General features: G+C 43.6%; 1 protein-coding gene across 1 annotated transcript in view; it reads left to right on the top strand.

Annotated features, from left to right (window-relative positions):
* Positions 1-24,486, top strand: part of GAS2L3 (growth arrest specific 2 like 3) — a 382,944-nt gene that overhangs the window by 94,359 nt on the left and 264,099 nt on the right. Inside the window, exon 3 of the mRNA XM_078678704.1 lies at positions 7,601-7,650. Within this exon, the coding sequence (XP_078534830.1) occupies positions 7,618-7,650 (33 nt within the window). The 5' untranslated portion in view covers positions 7,601-7,617. The remainder of the gene's footprint in view (positions 1-7,600; positions 7,651-24,486) is intronic.

Raw genomic sequence — 24,486 nt, 5'->3', positions numbered from 1 at the left:
ACCTGTTTAAACAAGAATCTGGGATATGGGCCCCCTACCTCACATTGATATTTAATGCGGTCTTGGGGGGGATGGAGGTCCCCGATACTTGGCTGGGGGCAGAGGTGGTTCCTATCTTTAAAAAGGATCCCCTCTGCTCCCATCCAATTATCGCCCGATCAGTCTTATCGACGTATCCCAAAAGCTTTTTGGGAGACTGATCCTGGACAGGGTACAGAACTGGATCGATGAGATGGAGATCTTGACTCCTTACCAGGCGGGATTTAGGCAAGGGGTGTCCACAACCGACCAAATTTTTAGGCTCAACCTATTGTATTGGAAAACAGCACTAATTGAGGGCGGCACTGTGTACACAGTGTTTGTGGACTTACGTGCCGCCTTCGATTTGGTCCCAAGAGCGAAATTATGGCAGGTTATGGAGGAGATGAATGTCCCGGGAGACATTTTGGAAATCCTTATGAGACTGCACCATAACAACTATGCGAGGGTTAGGTGCGGTAGAGGCGGCAAACTAACAGGAAGGTTCCCCGTTTCCAGAGGGGTAAGGCAGGGTTGTGTGCTTGCACCGACCCTGTTCTGCCTCTTTGTGAACGGGGTAATCGCGCATTTGGATAGGATTCCCAATACTGATGCCCCAAAATTGACCGGCAGCAGGGTGCCTGCAATTATGTTTGCAGATGACACCCTGCTGCTGTCTAAATCCCTGATGGGCATACGAGTCTTGAATGGTTTTCTGGAGTTCTGTACGGATAGGGGACTCAAAATCAACCCGCAGAAAACCAAATTCATGATTCTTAACCCCAAGCCCCTCAACCGCCCACCACCCACCCTAGGCACAGTCCAACTGGAACGGGTCCACACCATCGAATACCTGGGGATTACGCTCAATGAGAATCTAACGTGGCTACCCCACCAATTAAAGGCAAATATCAAACTGGCACAGTTGGCGGGTGGTATTATGAGATTAGCGAATAAATCACCCTATCGGCCGCTTACCCCCGTTATTCAAATTTACAAGGCACAGGCCCGGGGAGGTGTTATTTATGGGGGCGAACTCTGGGGCCATATCCCATCACTAAAAATACTCACCACTGAGAACAAGTTCCTGAGGCAGATTACTGCTCTTCCATTGAGCACTCCAATTCTCCCTTTAAGGTTGGATCTGGGCCTCCGGCCCATAACGGAGGAGTTGGGGTTCAAACCCCTTGCATTCTGGAGACGCCTATGGAGTAGCCCAGATCTCTGTATTTACAGAGCGGAGCTACAGGAATTCCTAACATTGCCGAATGCCACAAGAACCCCGTGGCTAAATTACATCAAGAGTACTTTTGAGGCAATAGGATTCCCTGAACTATGGTCAGATCCGGTTAACACAAGTAATAGGATCTCCAGAAAAGTACTATCGAGAGCCTACTATGACCAAATGCTCTTACAATCCATCGATGGCATCCGAGACGGATCTCTAACCAATCAGTTCATAAAAATTAAAGACTCCTACCAACTGGAAAGTGTCCTAGATGCCATGACTCCGGCAATAACTAGGAAACTATTCCTTCAATGGAGATATGGGACTCTCCCTTTGGCATCTTTCACAGCAACATGGTCTTCCCACTCCTCTACAGAAAATTGCCCTGCGTGTCCCCATGTAAAAGAGAACGATGTACATGTGATTTTTTCTGTCCAGCCTATGAGAGGAGCAGGAAGTACTGGCTCGTTCCTTTACTTAAAAACATGGGATTCAGAACTTTCTTGCCTGCCTATAGAGTTTTAAAGATTGATTTGGCCCCAACTCTGGTATTTGCACTATCTAAATTTTTAACTTCAATGTGGTATGCCCGTAAACGCTATATCAAGAGACTTGGTGAGTTAGTATAGTCTCGATTTCTGGCATACCTCAATCATATAACTAACCATGATCACTACTGTTATTTAATCCGTTCTTAAATTGTAAATGAACTGTTTTATGATGTCATGTATATCTTTTATGATCATGTGATCGAAAAAAGGATTTTCAAACTCGAACTCGACTACGCTATCGGGCTCCCTGGCCCACTATTTGTCGGGACCCCTCCTATTGGGGGGCGACTTCAATTCGGTGGTAGACATTAACCTTGATAGATCCCACCCGCCCCTCCTGGACTCCCCGACCCATCGGGTGGCCAAGGGCAGGACGGACTGGCAGACCAAGTGGGGACTGACGGATATCTGGCAAGCCCAGCACCCACACACCCGAGACTACTCACATTTTTCCGGCATGCACGAGTTGCATGTGCGGTTGGATGGCCTGCTGGGGTCGAGAGAATTAGCTTCTTCAGCTGTGCGATCTGAGTACCTGACGAGGACTATCTCCGACCACAACCCGCTATTGGTTGATTTCCGGTGGCTTCAGAGCACCCCCTGTGTGCCGACCTGGAAACTGCGTCCCGAGCTGCTAGAAGACCTGGTGTTCCGCAGTGACCTGGAAGACAAGATCACGAGATATTTTGAGACGAATGAGGGCACGACAGGTGAGAGGGCTACGGAATGGGACGCCTTTAAGGTTGTGGTTAGAGGCTATTGCATAACGCAGAGAGTTGGGGTGCATCGGGTTATGCTGGAGGATCTAGCTAAGGCTGATCGGGCACTCCGTGAACTGGAAGTTACCCGCCCTGGCCGCCCGGAGCTCCAACAACAGACCTTGGCGGCAAGGGAGGCGGAGGCCGTGGAGGTCGAGCGGCTGCGAAGCTATGACCACAAGGCTTACTTGACTAGATCACTTGCTGAGGGTGACAAATCGGGAGCGCTGCTGGCTTGTCTTGCCAACCCGATGAGACGTACCTCGCCCACTGTGGCCATGCGCACTGCGGAGGGCAAGGAGATCTATACTCAACCCGAGATCCTTGACTGTTTTTGGCGTTACTATAAGCTGCTATAACGCAGTCGGCTGCCGCCAGACGCTACTCGGACTGACGTTTTCCTGCGCGATCTACCGATCCCCACTCTGGATCCTGCACAGGCGAAGGCATTGGGGCGTGATGTGGAACTGGGGGAGATCCGAAGTGCCATAAAAAAGATGGCGCGAAATAAAACGCCGGGCCTTGACGGACTCCCAGTGGAGTTTTACTCCACCTACATAGAACTCCTGGCCCCCAAGCTCCTGAGGGTTTACAAGGAAGCGAGGACCTTGGGGCGCTTACCGGGCTCGATGCGGGAGGCCCTGGTGATACCCCTGCTCAAACCCGATCGGGAGGGCGTAGAGCCAGCGTCCTACAGGCCACTATCAATGCTCACAGTCGACTACAAGATCTTGAGCAGCATATTAGCCGCACGACTGCTGGATCATATGGGCTCTCTAGTACATGTCGACCAGGCGGGCTTCATTCCCAAGCGTAACACTACAATGAACATCCGCCGTTTGTTTCGCCTGTTGGAGGGAGATTACGCAGATACTCCCGATCCCATGATCCTCTCGATTGACCTAGAGAAGGCCTTCGACAGCCTGGAGGGGATATACCTCCGCAAGGTGCTTGAGCGGTTTGGCCTGGGAGAGGGGTTCCTGCGATGGACCACGGTACTATATGCCTCGGCGGTGGCTAGGGTTAAATCGGGCCCGCTGGTTTCTCAGCGCTACCCCGTAGAACGGGGCACGAGACAAGGCTGCTCGCTGTCCCCGCTGTTATTCGCCCTTGCAGTGGAACCGCTGGCTATATCGATCCGTACAGGGGCCCATTACAGGGGATTGCAGTCCTTGTCGGGACACCAGTACATTTCCCTATATCCTGACGACCTACTGCTTTTCCTCGAGGACGCTGGGACGGCCCTAACCGGAGCTGATGCAGTGCTCACAGCTTTCGGTGAGGTGTCAGGGCTCCGTGTAAACTGGGCTAAAACTTGCCTGTTCCCGGTCCGCAGAGATAGACCTCAGCCGGACACTCACAAGGAGATCAGATGGGAGCCTGTTTGTTTTAAGTACCTAAGGGTGCACGTTTACCATCACCCTGCTGACACCCTCGAGGGCAACATCTCCAGAAGCGTCCGGGCGTTAAAAGGTAGCCTGTCCTTTTGGTCCACCCTACCCCTTTCGGTGGCGGGACGGATAGCGCTGCTGAAGATGGTGGCGCTCCCCTGCCTTTTATACTACTTCCGGACACTTCCGATCTGGATCCCTCGATCTAGCTTTCAGAATCTGGACTCTATGATCGTGGCGTTCCTATGGGGCTCGGGCCGCCGCAGAGTTGCGCTCAAGACCCTGCTGAGACCGAAGATGGAAGGGGGGTTGGCGGTACCCGACTTTGAAACGTACTATTTGGCTGCCCAATTGCAGACCTATACCCAAGAGGTAGCGCGGGAGTTTCGTGGCCCGGAAGAGACGCAGGGCTGTGGCATACCCAGACATGTCTTATTATATATCGCACTGCAACAGAGGCTTGATTTGAAGGACCTCACCCAGGAGGAACGCACCATACGGTCGTGCTGGAACCGAGTGCACCGCAGACTGGGAATGGCGCGGCCTTATGCCCCGGAGATCCCGCTGGGAATGCTCACTGCATTGCCCCATGGCGGTGACTGGTCGCGACTGCGAGTTTGGGAGGAGGAGGGTATAGAGCTCCTGGGAGACCTCTATGAGGACGGGACGTTACTACCTTTTCAGGCACTTCTGGACCGCTACGACGTTCCCCGGGGCGATTTTTTGCTCCACGCGGCGGTCACAAGGGCAATCCAGGCGCACTGGAAAACTGGTCATGAGGAACCTCAGCTGTCAGCGGCGTGTCGGTACGTCATGATGTCTGCGGGAACGGTTAGGGCAGTGTCATGCCTGTATTCCGGGTTGATTAATGAGAGATTGACCCCCCTGGTGGTGCTCAAGACCCGTTGGGAAACTGACATAGGGAAGGATATCCCGGAGACCGTGTGGGCCCAGCTGTTGCGTCGAGCGTGGAAGGGCACGCGCAGTGCTCGATTCCAATTGGTCCACTTCTATATATTGCATAGAGCCTATCTGACCCCGGAGAAACTACAGAAATATTTCGCCTCGGAGACGGCAGCCTGCCCTAGATGCAGGACGCTCGGAGCGGACCTCATTCACATGCTATGGTCCTGCTCCGTGCTGACCTCCTACTGGTTGTTTGTAGGAGACACGCTATCCGAAGTAACTGGAAGATACTTGCAGATAGATGCGGCAGTGGGAATTCTACACTGGTTCCCACATACCCCCAAAAATAAAATTTCTAGTAAGTTTATCGACTTAGGGTTGCTCCTTGCTAAACGGGAAATCACCAGACATTGGAAGGCGCGGGTTGGTCCAACGGGCACCAAATGGCGCAATGAACTTCTCAAGTGGGCAGGGAGTGAGAGCACGTTGAGATACCAGCAGGCGAGGCGGCGGCGGGACGAGCGAGCTCTGGAGGCGGCGCAGGCTTGGGAGACATTGGTGCAGGCCCTGCGCAACCATGACACACATACTGACTCTGATAGTATAGCTGAGGAACTGCCTAGGCCCCAATAGCATAATATTGGCGAGATATTCCCAATAGGAAGGACTCACTCTCATACCACACGCTCTTTGACCGTGTACTAAATTACCGATGACGGGTTGGGAGGGGGGAGGTGGAAAGAGGGAAGAGGAGCGCCATTCGCTTCCGTCAAGTACCGGAGAACTATAATATTGGGACTTGAGACCTACTCCTCTGGGGGGTACGACTGTTTGGGAGGAGAAGGGTGTTTCTTTGGGTTGTTTGGAAAAGCAGAAGAGACCTATTCATTTTCACCTGTTTTACACTGATAGAACGCGGAGCCATGTCCTAAGGATCAGATGCAAATGCCGCCCGACCTCCGGGTTGTGGGCTGAATGGCCGTGTATAGATGTTTTACCACTGCTGCAGACTTTGATATGAACCATCGAACAGGTGTCTATCATGTGAATATATTTGTTTCCTGCAATAAAAATATATTTACAAAAAAAAAAGAAATGGTTGTCGTAGCACACGGATTTTACACGAGAATGACGCTGGTTCAATTAATGCTTATTGAAAACGTCCCCTTCATTTATTCTGTATCTCTCTCTGAGAAGAAGTGAACACGAGTGACTGAGTGAAAAGTACTGCACTGTTTCCACGATCCCTGAGGGGTCTGGGTTGTCATGTTCAATAGTTGCCAGAAACTATTCGCTCCTTGGTAAGGTTGTGGAGCTTTTAGTGGCACTGTGAGCTAGCTGGTCTACACACTAACATATCATTTGGGGGTGTCTGGAATCAGTCTGGACACCAACCGCTTAGTTTGTTGTCTAAACGTGCAGATCCTATATAGATTTGTAGGAACTACTTGACAAATGGGAGGCAAACGAGAAACCACTGAGACGGAAATGGACTTCAAGGACCTAACTCACAAAGTTAAGTTTGTATAGATCTCCTAGGTGCAAATCTCCACTTTTTAATATTTGTTTCAAAGTGGAGATTTATACCTAGATGTAGACTTAAGATCTTTTAACCCTCTAAAATGTGGGGGTGAGCCTCCTGTGACTTTATTTATAAATGTAATGTTACTAACAATAACTTTTTACTTGTTTGTGGAGCTTTGCACCATCTAGGAAGAGATCTCCAGTTAGGAATATAAAGGGACATTTAATACAGTTCATTATTTTTTAGTATAAAATAAATAAATAAAACTAGTGTAATGTAAAATAAAAATGTTCATTTTAAACACGCAATATTAACCTATATCCACTTAAAGCAAGATACTTCATTTTTAAAATAATACATTTTGACCAATGGTTAAAATTTAACTCGCCCACCCTCATTAGCATTATTGGATTTATTTTATTTCTAGCAACCTTGTTGTAAGTTATGTTTTAATTATTTTTAATCATTTCTAGACTTTTTAAAGTAAAAATGTAATTTATATTTAGGTGTATCATTAAATTAAAATATGTAACTTAGCAATAATTATACTTAAGCTTTTTTTAACTTGAAAAATTTATATATATTTAAATTTAAAATTAATTTACCTTATTTTACATTATTTCCTTATAGGTGTTAGCATTACAGCCTCCCTCCATTGTTTTTGATGAGTCAGATACAATACTTGTGGTTGATCATGTGTGATGCTAGACTTGCTACAAGGCTGAAGTTAAATTTAGGCCTACTTTGTCACTATATGGACTATGATAGCATTATAAGTGTATTTTATTATTTGCATTTGTCTTACTCTTATATGGCTGGGTGTTTTTAATTAGGCTGTCTCCCCCTAAACCTGTACTTTACATTTCTTAGACCCCTCTCCTTTTGTTGTAATGCTTCTCTATTTTCCCACTCCTCACCCTTGATTGCCGCACATGTATTACTAAAATGTATACCTACTTGCGTGGAAATGTCCACCACTTGGGCAGAGATCTAGACAAAGAAAAGATTGGAGAGGCAGAGGTGGAGATCCCTTGCGGCAGGTTTCTGAATTGCTCTTAGATGTGCGTGACGTAGTATTGCTGGAGTACTACCTTACGTACTCCAAAATGCCTTTTTGAGTCGGACCAGAATGTATACTCATTTAAGCAGTGTGCTTTTTAGTTTACAGAATCCAATTTAATTGCATGACATTGAACTAACATATACATTATGCTTGTTTGCAGAAAAGAAGCTATTTTGAATGAGTTTCACTACAATGAACAAAGTTGTTAAGGTAAGTCTAATGCCAGCATTTGCTTGCGAGTAACAAAATGTGGAATGTGCAAATATTTCCTAAAAAATAACAAATTGCATAATAGAACTGTACAGATATTTCTATGTATTCATTAATGAAACCAAACTGCTGAGCACACATGGGCATTCTGGTGTTGGGTTGAGTGGTATGTTCAGTGGGTTTGTGAGTTTCACTGAACTATAATATAGGTATGTCTTACCTAAAGCAATTTCTTTATCTACATACAGATTGGCTCATCACTTACTCTTTTATCAACAGTAGTGTGTAACTAAAAGATACATTAGCATCAAGCTATATATGTTTTTGGGGCTGGGAGTAGTCAAGTCCATTATGACCTTTTAGTTTGTATTTCTGAAGATAGCTGGAGTAATATGATTTGCAAGTGTAGTAAGTATTCTTCAGATCTTGATTCTACTTTGACACAGAAAAAAAAACAGGTGGGACTGTTTTAGAGGTTGATCAACGAGTACTCTGTCAAAACGTGGTGGATATCCTGCCCACCCTATTAAAAACGCCATAGACTGTAATCCACTTGTAATACAGCAGATCGGACAAATTAAACGTATGTCACTGTGTATCCTATCCGCCATACTTTAAATACGGCCGTCAGTTTCTTAACTATATGCCTCCAGTCTTGTTCCCGGGTGACTTGCACTTGCAGCACTTCAGTATGCTGTTTTTAACATACTTAACCCCTAAGAAGATTGATAGGGTTTTGTTGAGAAGACCAGGTATCTGAAGTGTGGGGAATAAATGGTAATTTAGCACACATGTTGTCGAAATGCCGTTCCTTGCATTGTTTTTGGGAAGGTGTCTTTAAAAAAACGGTGTGAACTATGTGGCTAATTGGCTTTGTTGGGCAAAAGAATGGCTGCGGAAGATTCATTATTTTCATTGGTAATCGTACAGCTTATAGTATCTATAATACTGCAGAAGAACATACCTCCCACTATAGCTAGTTGGTATGAGCAACTTACTGAAAGCCACTGGACTGATTTTACCTTTGGGATAAGAACTGGACATAGTGCAAATGTCACACTACACATGAAGTTGTGCTGGAATATTTTAAGAGTCGCCTTAAATGAATGTGCATACAAGTGTATTTTTCAGGTAATAGCTGAGTTAGAATCATTTTGTAAAAGGCGGAAGGGGAGGTGTAACCCAGTAGAAACTCTTGAGAACAGGGGATACATTGTAGGGAGTGGTAGAGTGTGAGCAATGGCGTTGATCAGCTTAATACCCTCTGGCCCGCTATTGCTAAAATAGCTGAAGTGTTTAAAGCTCATTGGTTGTTCGCTCATCTGGAGGTGAGCGAACTGTTAGTCCTTCCCCAGATGGGGTTCCTTCTTTGGCTAGGAATAGAGACCTCCTTGGCCTCAATGCTGGATGATTATATGAGAGGTCTCGATAAGGAGGCACCCTCAGGTCTGATCCTTTTAGATTGGACCACTGCTTTTGACACTGTGGAGTGGAAGAGGTTAGTTTAGTCAAACAGCAGTTAGCTTTCAGAGGGCTGCCCTTTATTAGTTTTCCTCCTTGTCTCCAGAAGTTCCCAATATGTGACCATGACATCCTTTCATCTGCCTCCACTCTAGTTAATCATGGAGTCCTGCAGGGATTCTCTCTATATACTTATATCCTCCTGGTGGTTTCATTCGATTTCATTGGATAGAAGTTGTATCCTATTTAATATCTGGTGCAACTGATTTTAGTTTTTTGTTTTGTTTAAATAGTCTAGTTGGAGAGCTCGGAGTGAAAATCCAGTCCTACCTCTTGGTGTTACAAGCATGGATGACTAGAAACATTTTAAAGATGTAATGTCTAGATAACTGAGGTGTTAATTGTTGTTGAAGGTGGTCTGTGGAAATCCGCTTTTTGACCAGTAGAGTGGGGTATTGTGTGTCTGTCCTGATGATCAAGTCAAATACTTTGTGATTTTGTCTGAATAAAAACATCACTGTAGCCCCTGATAAACATAATGGTCTGTTCATGTTTCTTTCAAATAAGGGAACTAAAAAGGATCTGGCCTATAGCTTATCCTGGTCCGGGTAGTGTCACTATTTGCTATGTTGGCATGCCCAAGGGCAGTAGTAGCAAATTATAGATGCTGCTAAGTATGGAAGTGAGGTTGGTGGCAGGCCTGCCGATCTCTAACCATGTGGCTGATGTTCCTAAGACTCTTCATTGGCTCAGACTAATGAAACAAATTCATTTCAAAGTTGTGCCTACTATTCATTGGAGTTACTCATACTTTCTACAAGTCAAGACCACAGTGTTTCTCTTCCAGGTTTCAGTGGCATACTCCTTCAGATGATTACATGTGGGTGTACTTTTGCATCTAGTGGTTCACATTAAAAAAAATAAAAAACCTGCAATAGGGAAAGAGCGCTTTTTTTTTGTGGCGGCACCACACATTTTGAATTATTTGCTCTTTTTTTTTTCATATGCTTGAGAACCATTTTATTTTTTGCCCTGAAGACTTATTTGTTGTTCCTTTTTTTCCTGTCTGTGTCCCTGTTCTCCCAGTACTAGCACCATGAGGCCTTCAGGTGAAAGTGCACAGTCTAAGTTTCTCACTCCTTCTTCTGTGTCTATCAAAAAAGCATAAACATTTGGCAGACCAGGACCACAAACATATGATAGGATATACACACACACACACATATTTTCATTATTCAGTTTTGCTGCATTGATGGTGGTCGCATATGGTGAATTTTCAGGAAGTAGTTAGCCAGTATGGCATTCTAGTGTGAGGTGGTGACATCTGAGTGCATTAATGAGGGAGGAGATTGAACATGTAAACAGGAAACAAGTTCCTTTGGAGAATCTTAATAACCTAAAAGATTGGAAACCTGATGTGTCTGTGAGATTTGATAATAATTAAGTTTTAACTGCATGAGTGTAGGTTGTGATGGCAATAGTGAGTAACATTTTTGAAGAGCTACTTGCAGGAGGTTTTATTGATAGCTTTTAAGACAATGAAATATATTTGATAAGGTAGTGTTTTTATTTGATAACCACCCACCATAATGGTGATTTGGTAAGGTAGGGGTTAAGGTGTAGAGGGTAGACCTGTGCTCTTGTGGGTGGCTGAAATTACCCAATTGCACCAGTCCCTTGGGACCCATGGGACTGCTTTTTACTTCTAAGTGCCGCCTTGAGCATTGTTTTGGTAACAATATTGCAAGGAAGTAATAACGAAAATTCACTACTTGAATTTGGGTCGCTTCTCCAGTGCTAATATGACCGCCAGTAACTGGATGATCGTGAGTGCTGGTAAAGCACTCTGTTTACCTATATACTTTTAAATTGCATAACTTGAGTATCTATATTTGGATTTGTATCTTTTTGCTCTTGTTTAAAACAGTGAAGATGAACTAACCTTCCACACGACAATGAAAACGCGTTGTTTTCTTATAATATAACCCTCACTAACCAGGGTTGCGGCTTGGTGGCATTCTTCATCAGATTCATCCCGTTCCTCTGCAGAATGGGGCATTCTACGACCTACAAATTACATAGGAGTACTAGATCTATTCTAAATAATGAAAATAGGAGTGGGGGGGGGGTCTTAAAAATACCTGCCTAGTATGTTAGTGCTATTTTCATTTTAATCTGACCTCTAGGCGGTATGGTTAACAAAGATGGGAAAAAGGTTGAACATATAGGTGATAATGTACCTGCCTTTCTAATGGTTTGCATGTTTCAAGCCAATCCCCATGTCTTTTCTTGAGGACGAAGGATGTAACTCCCTGATACCACTCCTTTTATAGTGATTAATAGCTGCACATAATCTGAATGCTAATGATATTAATGTACAGCACTTACTTGTTGTTACTGCTTAGTAATCTGTAATATATAATGGGAGAGTTAGCCTGTCAAAATCTTGGCAGTATGCAGATTTACAATATATCATTGGTTGAGGTTAACATATCTAGTGAAACCAATGATCCTTGTAACACACAACACAGAGCACAGTACACATTTAGAAACAAAAAAAACCCTACATAAATAATGCAGATGTCTTGCATCATGGACTTCAGGTGGATAGAGGAGCTTGCAGTCGCACTCTATTTAGTAAAAAAAAAAGGGGCGTGGGAAAATTCTTCAGTGTGAGGAAACATCGAAACGGTAGTTGTTGAGGCTATGCTGTACTTACAATGCCAAAGCATCACCTCGGTGCAGTGACCTATGTATACCAACCTGGGGCTCGAACTTTACCATCCTCTTTCCCCCTATGGGAATCAAATACTGAATGTTGGTGAGCAGCGCGTATGGGCACACCGTCCTCACTGCTATGCTAAAAAAGTAGGGCACGTGTCCAGATTCAAGATGGCAGCTATGAATAAAACCACTTCCGCGTTCCATTAGTGTATAGACGACGTGGGTTTTGTCCGGGTTTAGGAGGTGTTTCTACGCACTTTTGGAGTTTTTAAAGAAAAATATGTAAGGACAAGAAAGATTATTAAAGAAGGAAAGAAATGTAACCGGAAAAATTAATAGGAAAATGAGAAATTAACAGGTGCATTATTATTGTTGCCCTTTGGTTAATAGGGGTTGATCCACCCCTCCTGAAAGGGACCTGTGTGTTGAGTGTATATCAGTTTCACATAAGATTTTTTATGTTTGTGTCATCATTATAGATGGTGGACCATAGCTACAGAGTTGGCCAACCAAATCTTTTTTGTGGTCCTAAGTGAACCTAGTGTTTCATTGTTTTAGGCACGGGGAGATTAAGTGATTTGCCCAGAATCACAGGAGGTTTTTGGGGTCGTTACCGAGACTCGAACACAGATCCCCAGGTCCGAGGTTGAGCACCTTAGCCGTTAAGCCAACCCCTCTCCCCTCTCCCTATTTGTTGTAGGTTTGCAGGGGATTGTATGTACTAGGATTTCCTTGACACTTTGCCCTAGTGTATGAGAGAACATGGGTGTTGGGGAAATTCAGAGGGCCACTATTTAAAATACACCCATGTTTATTTATGATCTTGCTCACTTGATCTGAGACTGTTGAACGTCGTAATGCAAATGGGTCTCTCCACTTTTTCTTTTTGGGCAACATGGTCCAGTAGGGCCTCTCTGTTGTTATTTGGTGCCCTTTTCATTGCTTCTGTCACTAATCTGGGAGGATATTATCTAGCCAAACATTCTGCTTGTGTTTGTAGTCCCTCAATTCAATGCAGTTCCTGCTCAGTCTGAGAAATTGGCCAAAAGGGAGGTTTTCTTTAAGGTGGTGAGGATGAAATCTGTAATTTTTGTTGTTAGTTTCTCATGTGTCGTTGTCCTGAGCATGCCTTGGTCAGATATTATATTGAGGTAGAATAATACCAGTTCTTTATTGCTTGTGGTGTAGGTAAATTTCAAAAATGTGTTTTGTGTATTCAGCCATCCCAGAAAACCTTTAGTTGTAGCTTCATTACCTTCCCATACGACCTAAACATCTCCAATATGCCTCTTCCACAGTTGTATGTGTTTTTGGTAGGAGTTCTGAAGGCATAGGGTCTTGTGTACTTTCAAATGGTGGACATACAGGCCGGCAATGCTCGGTGCAAAAGTGCTGGCCATGCTGGTCCGAGCTTTTGTAAGTAGAGTGTCCCTTCAAACTCAAAGAAATTGTTAGTTAAGGTCCATTTACAACACGCTATTACTATATTAGTGGAGAAGTGTGGCTCAGGGGTTAGAGGCGGCAGACCCGGAAGATGAGATCGGTCCTGGACCAGGGTTCAATTCCCCGCCTCGCCGGGTCTTGGGCTCAAAAATTCCACGGACTCGATAATTCTCGTTCCGGTGCCTACTCGACTCACGGGTTCACACTCTGCGACTCTGGGCAATAGCTTGCTTAATCTCCACTACGGCCCCTCGCGGCGGGATGCCTGGCTTTCACCTTGTGGATACCCTGCTGGGGTTATCTCACAGGGGAATACCAGGACGGGTTCCCAAGGCAAGCGCCTTGATGCCTTCGGGTGATACGTGCGCTATATAAATCGCAATACATACATACATACATATTTCTAGATGTTTGGTACTCTCAATCCACTTTAAAGAGAACGTCTTCAATTATGTTCAAGGTTTCAGTATGTGGGAGGCTAGTATACAGATTCTCAATGTCCAGACCCATAAGAGTATCTGGATCAAAAAGGGTGTCCCTTAATAGGCGTAGTAAGTCTTGGGTGTCTTTGAGGTACGTGCTTGTGTTCTGGACTAGAGGTCTGAGGGAGGCATCCACAAATCTGGATAATGGTTCCAGAATGGAACCTATCCCAGACAATTTAAGTTGGCCGTTCGGGTTCTCCAAGTTCTTATGGACCTTTGGAATAGTGTAAAAATGAGGAGTGATGAGGGTTTTGCTAGAAAATCCCCCTCTTTTTGTGATATCCAATTGTGGGCTAAGGCCTGTTCAATCATACTACATATTTTTGAACTAAGGAAATTAGTTGGGTCTGTGGACAGCCATTTGTAATTCCTTTGGGTCCATGAGAATCCTGAGACATTCCCTCCGATATGCCTCTGTCGACTGTATGACGATGGCTCCCCCCTTGCCTGCTGGTTTGATCACTATGTTTCTGTCATTGACCAGTTCTTTAATAGCTGCTTCATTCTCCCTAGTCATGTTGTGGAAAATTGTCAACCTACTGGGATCAATTTCCCTTATTTCCTTCAGAACTGCCTTCTTGAACGTGAGTGTCTCGACTGAGACTGCCCTGGCAGGCGAAGTGAACATGGACTTCGCTTTGAATCCAGTGTCACCATTTGTGTCGTTTTCTATAGGTTTACATTAAAAAAGGCCCTTCGTTTGATCTTCCTAATGAATTTGTTGACCTCACAGCTGAGTTTGAACTTGTCCAAGTCAGCCGTCTGTACGAAACCTAGACCTTTCGCTAGCACCTGTGTCTGTGGGGTTGAGAGTCTCTGTTCAGTAAGGTTAACCACTAGGCAGGCCAGTTGATCAGGCCTGGTTGTGCATCCTTCGTCATACTCCTGGTGGTCTCCCTGACCTGTTCTTGTATGGGGGCCCACTGGACTTGATTCCTCCTCTTTGTTTTGCCTCCTGTGCAGCTTTTGACTGCCCATAAAAAAAGCCTGTGTTGACTATGGAGACATGTGCGGTAAGGGCCATTTAGGGGTTCTCTTTGATCAAATTCAGACGGATGCATCTGGAGTGGTGGTGGGTAATAATAGTATGTCATTGGGCACATTGATGGGCCATTATATGGGCCCCATCCGCTCCCTTTTCCATAACCTGACCATGTGCCCTTCTGTTGCCCTGCCTTCCTCGATAGTCACAAATGTTACTAGAGCTGGAGTTGAAACTGTTGGATCTAGTGGCAACAACGATAACCAAACTGCAAAGATAATAATGCCACTGCACCTGCTAATTTCTAATTTTCCTGTTATATTTCTTCCTTCTTTAATAATTGTTCATGCCCTTAAAAAAGTACCTAACATTTTTTTTACTCAAACTTCACACCACCTACACCCAGGCCATTCCCACGTCCCCTGTACACTAAGGAACACGGAAGTCGTACCATTCATAGCCGCCATCTTGAATCTGGAATAGCGGTCTAGTTTTTCACCAGACCAGCAAGTACTCTGTGCCAACACGCTCTTCTCACTGGCATTCAGTATTTGATCCCCGTAGAGGGAAGAGGATGGTAAGATTTGGGCCCCGGATTGGTATACATAGGCCATTGCACCGAGGTGACGCTTGGCATAGTAAGTACGGCATAGCCGCAACAATTACCGCTTCGATGTTTCCTCACATGGAACAATCTTGACTCACCAATATATCTCTCTCCCCTTTTTTACTACGTAGTGTGACTACAAGCTCCCCTCTCCACAAGAGTACCCATAATGCACAAATTTAGCCTTCTTTATGTGCGTTTTGAGTTTTTAAATGTGTATTGTCCTCTGTGTTGTGTGTCACAGGATCATTGGTTTCACTAGATGTGCTCACCTCGACCAATGATATATTGTACTTCACCAGACTTTTCACAATGAGGTGTTTTGATTGATAAGCATATGCAACACGCTCAATATTACAATGTATAAGCAGTGTGTTTGATTTGATTCTGTAAACTGCCAAGATTTTAGCAGGCAAACTCTCCCATTATATATTACAGATTGCCAAGCAGTAATGCCAAGTAGGTGGCCTACTATTACATCATTAGCATTCAAAGTGTGTGCAGCTATTTATCACTACAAAAGGGGTGGTCCTGAAGAAAACTGTAGGCTATTGGAAAGGCGGGTACATTATCACCTATACTTACTACCTTTTTCAACCGTTTTGTAACCACACTGCCTGGAGGTCAGATTAAAATAGCACGTACCTACTAGGCAGGTATTTTTAACTATAATGCTCCCATGTAATTTGTATGTCGTAGCACGTCTCGTTCCGCAGCAGACCGGGTGAACCCTATAATGAAGCATGCTACCAAGGGGTAACACTGGTGGGTGAGAGGTATATAGGAAAAGCGTGGAGGGTTAGTTCATCTAAAGCAGATGGGTGCCTTTGTTTTTGGTACATATCAGTATGAGGACGAACCCTTCTAAGATTTTTCCTCTGATCACCCTCTTTTTGTTGAGATGACAGTAAAGAGTCTACTATTTTTCATTGCCATTGTGAAGTCTTTTTTGTGGTGTTTTGACTGTGTTACTGCATCTAAGTGTGCACAAATATTTTACCCATTGCCTCTTATTTTAAACCAGACTGCTCTGCGCCAAGCTACCAGAGGGTGAGCACAAGTTAATTTAAGTGTGTGGCTTACTGTCCCTGACTAGGATTGTGGTTCCCGTTTGCATAGGGTGCGTACCTCTGCCAACCAGAAACCCAATTTCTAACAGGTGACAATGCAGTAAATCTACATGAAATCCCTTTGCAGAGAATGCTGAATCTGACACAATGGGTGTAGGTACTAAATTAAGGTTAACCTTCTCAAGGGCAAGTAAGAGGACATGAATCTCAGCAAGTGCAGTGCAGTGGAATCTCCTACAGTTTTAGTGTGAGTACCGAGCATCTTCACGTTGCATTGAAAGACTTCCTGCTCTCTAGCACATACTGGCAAATATTTTAGTTTAGTACCAGCTACAGGTTGTACAGAGTTGTCTTTATCAGACATGCTCCTTTACTCATATATGAGTAATATATGTGGAGTTTGTAGGATAGCAGTTGACACTGTAGAAGTTCCTATGTTCTGAGTGTGGGATGACGCTCAAATGTTATTTCATTAGAATTTTGCATTGAGTCCCATTGCACCAAGTGCATGTATAGTTCTCATCCATTAGGGATCATTGCTTTACGGTTCATCATCCACAAGCGCTAATGCCCATGCCCTGTTCCAAAAAAGTGCTCAGTGTCTGAGACATATTTATTTTTCTTAGTTAAATCAATCACTTTCTTTCGTTAATGAGCTTTCAGTCTACTTTACACTGAGTTCAATGTAAAGCAATTGTCACTTTTCACTCTTTTGTCTTAGGTACTTATCCTTTCTACAGTACTTAATTTTTCTGCTCCTTTCTTCTCTTTTGGTACATCTATAGTCTCGAGAATCCTGCAAAAAATTACCCCCAGTATACTGATCCAGATTTTAAATTTTTCCTCAGCCGCTCAAACTATAACCACCCCTTCTCAGCTTCTTCTGTGGATGAGACAAGACTGGTTTTCTGTTGAACTTTATTCATTTTCTTTGTTTCCGTTCTCCGAAACTGAAGATATCTCAACCTATTGATTTATTTCCATCGGAAATAATTTTAGGTAGATTACACTCATTATCTTGTACTGGAACAGCTGTCAGATGCTAACAGATGGCTAACAAAACCACCTCTCTCCATCTTTAATAAGAACTATCGAAGAGACCGTTTCAAAGTTACCCATCAACTTCATGTGCAAAATAACCACCAAAGGCACACATTCATTTTGTATTTGTTTTAAAACATCCAGTAATACAGCTAAAGGGTGCGTGTCAAACATAGTAGAATATATACTAGCAAATATAGTTCCATATGTGGTGTCCAAGTAATTTGCAGTAATTAATGCAGACTTTTATGTGGTAAAGAACCTAGTGCCTTGGTCTACCGGCTCAAACTCCATGAATGAGTAACATATTTCCAGAGGATAAGTGGTACTCGCTGTAACTTCGCTCCATGATTCGGTGAACCCTCACCACATCAGATATTGTGTTCACATACCTCTAAAATTTGCCCTTTTCTGTACAGCCAGTCTTTTAACACAGATTACAAATAAGATTTAAAATTCAATCGAATGTGGTGCACATGTGTGTGTGGCCCTTAAAGATAATCAGAAAAAACCAGCTCTTGATTTGAGCGCCCTGATACATTTTTAAAGGTTCAACCTATAAATACAGTCCAGTAGACCTCCCAAAGTCCTTTGGCAAGAGCAGGTTTGGGCCAACTTGAGCTGGGAAGACAAACTATCTGTGCCCCACTAGTGTGCCCCACCTTATCTGGATATAATGCTCCATACCCAAGAAATCCAAACTATATATTTAAAACGTCTTTATTAAGTATCACAGCCCAGTTTTAGTTTAGATCTTAAGAATGAGTGTTATTGCATATATAGAAATAAGGGTGAAAATGCTAAATGCAATACCTGATTTTTTTTTTTTAAACTGCAACAAATTTGATAGCAGTTATTAAATCAAATCAATGATGGAATTAATCCTTGTTTGACCCCCGCCAATCCCGTAACCCACTAGATAATATCTACAATAGTACCAAATACCATAATAGCACGCTTCTTTGATGGCCTTTAGTTCACACACCTTTTGCTCATTTTTAGGTTTCTGTTGCGTGGGCTGCGCACATGCGCAGTCTCGCTGGTGAGATTTAATGATATTGAGGAGCTTTCAGGCACCAGCTTTAAGCCCCCGCCCTTCTTTACCATTCGCCGGCGTCACCGTTTATGCTAAACGGTGGCCAGCCATTGGGAAAGAGCTCTTTCTGATGTGTTCTTTTCTCTTTTTGAGCCGTCCCACTTGGACGGGCTCACTTGACTACCTCCCGTCGCAAAAGGTTTCTTATCTTTATGGGTCCATGTGTTTCAAACACATGGCCCCATAAAGAGAAGAATTCGTTTTGCGACGCAGGGGAGTGAAAGCGGACCGTGCTTGTTTATGCACTTCTATCGAAGTCCCATTGAAAACGCTGGCTGTTGATTGTGATCGTTTAGACAATCACATAGCGCTATCTGCATGTTTCAAATTGTTTTGAAACTGGTTCCTGTGACGATTCTGCACGTACACAGCCCTTAAAGAGTTCCATTTATTGTGGGGTTTTGTTTCATCTCAGTTGCTTCAAAAGCCAAACCCTCCACCGCAGCCGCTCGTTCTGAAATCCGCACCAAGAAGAGAAGGCGTCTCTGCCAGGAAATACAACAGCGCCACCTATGGGGCAGTTCTTCACTTTCTCAAACTGATGCCCGCATTTACTCTGGTCTGTGATACATCTCTTTTATATTCTTAAAATTTGCCCCGTTTAATGAGAAAACATAAACGTGCAAATAAAGACTTTCTAATGCATTGCAAAGCAGAATGAAAAGAGAACTATATAAAAACAATCACGTGAGCTCAATGAAAAAACAGCGAAACGAGTGGTTGAAAGCAAAATTTGAAATTAAAAAAACTCAGTAGTGCATTTAGCACTGGAGACTGTTTAGGATTTTAAAGTCGGCCATTGCTATAGTTCAACAAGCCTCCCGCCGAAACACAAAGGTTTTGCATCCAAATGCAAGAATGCGTGTATACAGCTAGGGCTTAAAACGGAGGGGCCAATTACGTTTGCCTAATACGTCAAAGGCTTCCTTATCCTACATGGAATTAAAGAGAGCAGAGGCGAGCGATGCGTTTTTTGCCGCAGGCACGCGATGCTGGGAAGCTGTCTGGCAGCAGGGCCCTGCTGGCGATCATAAAATCAGGTAACGTGCAGTGGGGTAGCGGCGGAAAGGCAAATGACACATGTTTAGGGAAACAATAGACTCCAAAACATGTACTAAACCTTAAAGGCCTGCCCTTCCCAATGGCTGACTTGTAGAAGTGACAGAACACACAGGAATGTGAGCAGTACACACAGCAGTCGAATTTCATTGCAATGCATGGGAACTGGGATCCTCCTGAGTGCAATGGAAGTGGGGTCAAAAATATGGCCGAAAAAAACAAAACTATTCTGCACACTTTTGTTGCTCCTTCGTGTAACTGCATTTAAAATAACACACACACCTTAAATGCAGAGCAAATGTAGGTAAAGTAATCAGTGAACAAACTATAATATATTTCTGGGTATCACTAGATTCATGTAAAAAGAAAGTAGAATAGAATATTCAAGTAGTGGAAAATGTTAGGTTAATTGATGCTGTTTCAGTGATTCACCTTGAAGTTCGAAATCATACATCTCTTTTGGTTGTTTTAGAATGTACTGATTCAAAACACATGGTTTAGGTAACTTTGGCTATAGGCTTGTAGCTAATATCTGTTATGCTACACCGAAGAGGCCAATGGAAGAATATTTCATCACGCCTGTTGCCGCAATATCTTTCTCTGACACCAATAACAATGACCAATGTTTAAGTCGAGTCAAAAAAACCACAGGCGAATGTTCAGTGAAACAACTAGGCCAGAACATTTTCCAATGGCTTAATAAGGGGATGCTTGTTTCCAGTCCAGGGAGGACCTGCCTGGCAGTTTGGGCTGGACTGTTTCCATTGGGCGCAGTGTCAAGACTGATTTGCAAATGGCTGTGTTCAAACTGGAATGGCATCGGGAGCACAAAAACGATGGATTTAGGCCCAAATCTCAGACCTGGGGTGAATGTATGACATTGTTCTGCATTCTGTCCATCAATTGTTCTTTTTGCATTAATAAGGGGACAGGACATTTCCCACATCCCACACATCCCCACATTTCTATGGACACGAAAATGTAGCAAATATCCATTGCTATATGTGTTCCTTCAGATCTTGGGTGGATATTAATAATCAGTGGTGGGGTGCCCCATACTCTTCATTAGTATATTTTTTTTCTACAGTCTGTTGCTAGAGCTTGTTCTTAACTCACAGCTCTTGGGAAACTAATGGCAATGAGCCCCTTAATACGGGTATTGTAGTAATTTTGTCATAAAGCCTTCACCTAGTAATTACCATCACTAGTACGGTAAGCATGGAGTGAGGGGCTGAGCCACCTTTTTGATCCTTAGAATGAATTAGTGGTCCAGTAGTGGTCTTTGGAATGGGTTTTTCTTCAGTTATTCCCTCATTCTATACACTGATATTTTCTGGCACAATGTAATGGGGAAAGTACCAGGTGTGGGTGTTTCCTCTATAAAACTACAGATTCAGTCCACAACTGGATTACGATGAGACACATAATGAGCCCCATAATAGTCCTCTACACTTATGCCTACAGCCTACACTCATCAGATCCATTTCCTGTTTTTTGCCATAATCCTGTGATTGGCAACAGGAATTTTATATATATATCCAACGTTACTACATACACGTTTCGGCTTCCAAAGCTTTTATAGGAAGCCCAAACTCGTCTGACGCTGTACATGTTTTTCGTTCTGCAATGATGAATAAACATCGCAACACTACACGAGTGCCGTTCTGTGACCTTAATTTTGCAGAAGCAACGTTTGATTTATTCACGCCAGGGCGCAAGTATTTTACGAGCACCTCTGACGATTTGGCTGCACGTCATGTTTATGCACTGATCGGAAAATATCCATCTAGATAGATATATAAAGAAAAGAAATACAAATAAAAAAATAACTCAACCATCAGAAGAATCCTTAAAATGTGCAAGTCAAGGTTAAGTAGAAGTTTACTATTTTTCCTTACAGTCACTGGATTGACTTTCATAACCCTAGCTAGTAATATGTTTGAAACACAGCAAAATAGTGTATGATTTTGGTTAAAAAAAATATGTGAAAGAGTTACATTGTGTTTTCTACAGCCAGATATTTATGTGGTGGTTACATTAATCGTAAACTCGGCTTTTTCAAAACCTGAATTGCTTTTTAGGTCGAGTTTACTCAAACCTATTACTGCTAAACCAGAAAATTCCTAACAGGCGGATTTCTAACAGTTCACGTGAATCACGTGACCTAACAAGCACGAGCATTTCCCAACATGAAAGGCATCAGACTCCCTCCCCTAATTATTCACTTCACTTTTGTGACAAGCATTTCTAATCCCCCCTGCATCAGCCTCCCACAGGCTTCCCTCCCCATGACTTCAAAGGCTCCCCCAGCGTGCGCTCGGCCGGGCTCTGGCATTTCTCCTCCCTTAATTATTCACTTCACTTTGGCCGCCAGGCCATGACTCACTCGCATTTTTTTTTTGGTTCCATCTCTTTGATCTTCCTTGTTTCACTTGCTCTAAAGTTAAAGGATGTTTATGTCTTTTTTTTAGGACGAGCATAGAGCAGTGCATGTGCTGCAAAAGGAATCGTCCTTTTGGAATCACTCTGGACTTCGAGCAAGCTCTTGCTCGAAGTAGTGACATTTCATTGGCATTTGTGTGTGGCTTTCGCACGCGATTGGCCAAAGGCGGCTTTTTGTCCGACCTTTTCTTAGAATGTTGGCGCCTATATCCTAGACCTTGTGGTTACGTGCAGAGGCACGCACTGTGCCATCTGTTTTGGGTCACATTTAAAAGCTTGATTTTCATCACTTTCAGTTTCGCAGCCGCGTGGCTGCGCTTAATTGAGTTTACAAGCATCCTATACCTCACCAGGTGGCGTTACTTAAAGGGACCCCATTTGTCTGGTGTCGTAGCTCTCACTCTGAAATGGAGACTGTTTTTTTTTTGAAGATTCTATTGCGAGTCTCTGGAACTTTGCATCACTGTAGTTTATCTATGTCTCTGGCCTCTCCAAGTGCGGTTTGGCTGTCCTTGGCTACAGGTCAACACAAGAGTGCAGCAAACTATGTGACTATGTGTAGAAAAGGGGCACCATTCCTGAATCCCAAGTATCCTTGGTGAAAAAGTGTTCCCATCAGATACCCGTCCTGTACCGCCCTACATCACTTGGGATCCTTCACCCGAAGGAAGTGGAAAAAACCACTTAGGATTAGGTAGAGTGTGACCTAATCAGAGTTTGAAGGGATATGAAGTGTGTGGGTTTGAACTTAGTGAAGGTATCAGGGGGTACAAAGAATTAACATAAAGCAGTGCATGAAGTGCTCAATGTGGCAACTAGAAGTGAAAGAATTAATATTGGGTTGTGGGAGTGGAAAATAGAGTTTAATAGAGTCCTACCCACACCCAAGGTTAAAAAAACAGTGCAAGTAGTGGTAACAAATAACTACTCAGATTGTAACTAGGTCGACATGTTTCTGCAGTTAGAGTTGGTTCAAAGGATACCAGTCTGCTTCATCAGGACCTTCTTATTATTAAAGTGCAACTGCTGTTATCAAAATATATAAGTGTGTAAAAAAGGATCATATCACCTGCAAGCGCCAGTGGATATGGTCCAATCAAAATAGGCAATGGACAAACACACATAGAGAAAAATACACACAGTTATTCAAGAATGCTGCAAAACACAGAGATATGCTCGTGAAGTATTTGTATGCCAAGTAGTTCATGGTCAGTATTTGTAATGTCAATCAAATGTATGGGCCAGGTGCATACATCCTGGGCTTGAATCTAGTTATTTCACTCACCCAAGTTCTGGGGAATGCGCTCTCCACCTCACCCGGCAACAGCTCAGGTACAAATGGAGCACCGCTCTATTAGATGTGAAACAAAAAAAAAGGAAAACATGTTTTCCTTCCTTTTTTTTTGTATGCACCTGGCCCATACATTTGATTGACATTACAAATACTGACCATGAACTACTTGGCATACAAATACTTCACGAGCATATCTCTGTGTTTTGCAGCATTCTTGAATAACTGTGTGTATTTTTCTCTATGTGTGTTTGTCCATTGCCTATTTTGATTGGACCATATCCACTGGCGCTTGCAGGTGATATGATCCTTTTTTACACACTTATATATTTTGATAACAGCAGTTGCACTTTAATAATAAGAAGGTCCTGATGAAGCAGACTGGTATCCTTTGAACCAACTCTAACTGCAGAAACATGTCGACCTAGTTACAATCTGAGTAGTTATTTGTTACCACTACTTGCACTGTTTTTTTAACCTTGGGTGTGGGTAGGACTCTATTAAACTCTATTTTCCACTCCCACAACCCAATATTAATTCTTTCACTTCTAGTTGCCACATTGAGCACTTCATGCACTGCTTTATGTTAATTCTTTGTACCCCCTGATACCTTCACTAAGTTCAAACCCACACACTTCATATCCCTTCAAACTCTGATTAGGTCACACTCTACCTAATCCTAAGTGGTTTTTTCCACTTCCTTCGGGTGAAGGATCCCAAGTGATGTAGGGCGGTACAGGACGGGTATCTGATGGGAACACTTTTTCACCAAGGATACTTGGGATTCAGGAATGGTGCCCCTTTTCTACACATAGTCACATAGTTTGCTGCACTCTTGTGTTGACCCATTGTTGCACATTGTTTGTTACTTAGTTATAGGGACTGCAACAATGCAAGGTCATTAAACATTTTCCCACCCTTGCCCCCCTTATTGTATTATTGTCCTTGGCTACAGACATTCTTCTCGGTTCACACATGCACGCAGCCCCGGCTCAGCCCTGCCCCTTCCTTGTGTGCGAGCCGGTGCCGGGAGAGCGAGGCGGCCTTTGTTTAGATTGGAGATTCTCACTGCAAACAGCAGACAGAAGCTGTAGGTTACCCATTCGACCCCACTATACATCAAGTCTGTTTTTAT

Source organism: Lissotriton helveticus, chromosome 1_1 (genome assembly GCF_964261635.1).
Source record: "Lissotriton helveticus chromosome 1_1, aLisHel1.1, whole genome shotgun sequence".
Classification (NCBI taxonomy): Eukaryota; Metazoa; Chordata; class Amphibia; order Caudata; family Salamandridae; genus Lissotriton; species Lissotriton helveticus.
The sequence above is the reverse complement of the archived record's forward strand: the minus strand, read 5'-3'. Positions and strand labels throughout refer to the sequence as shown.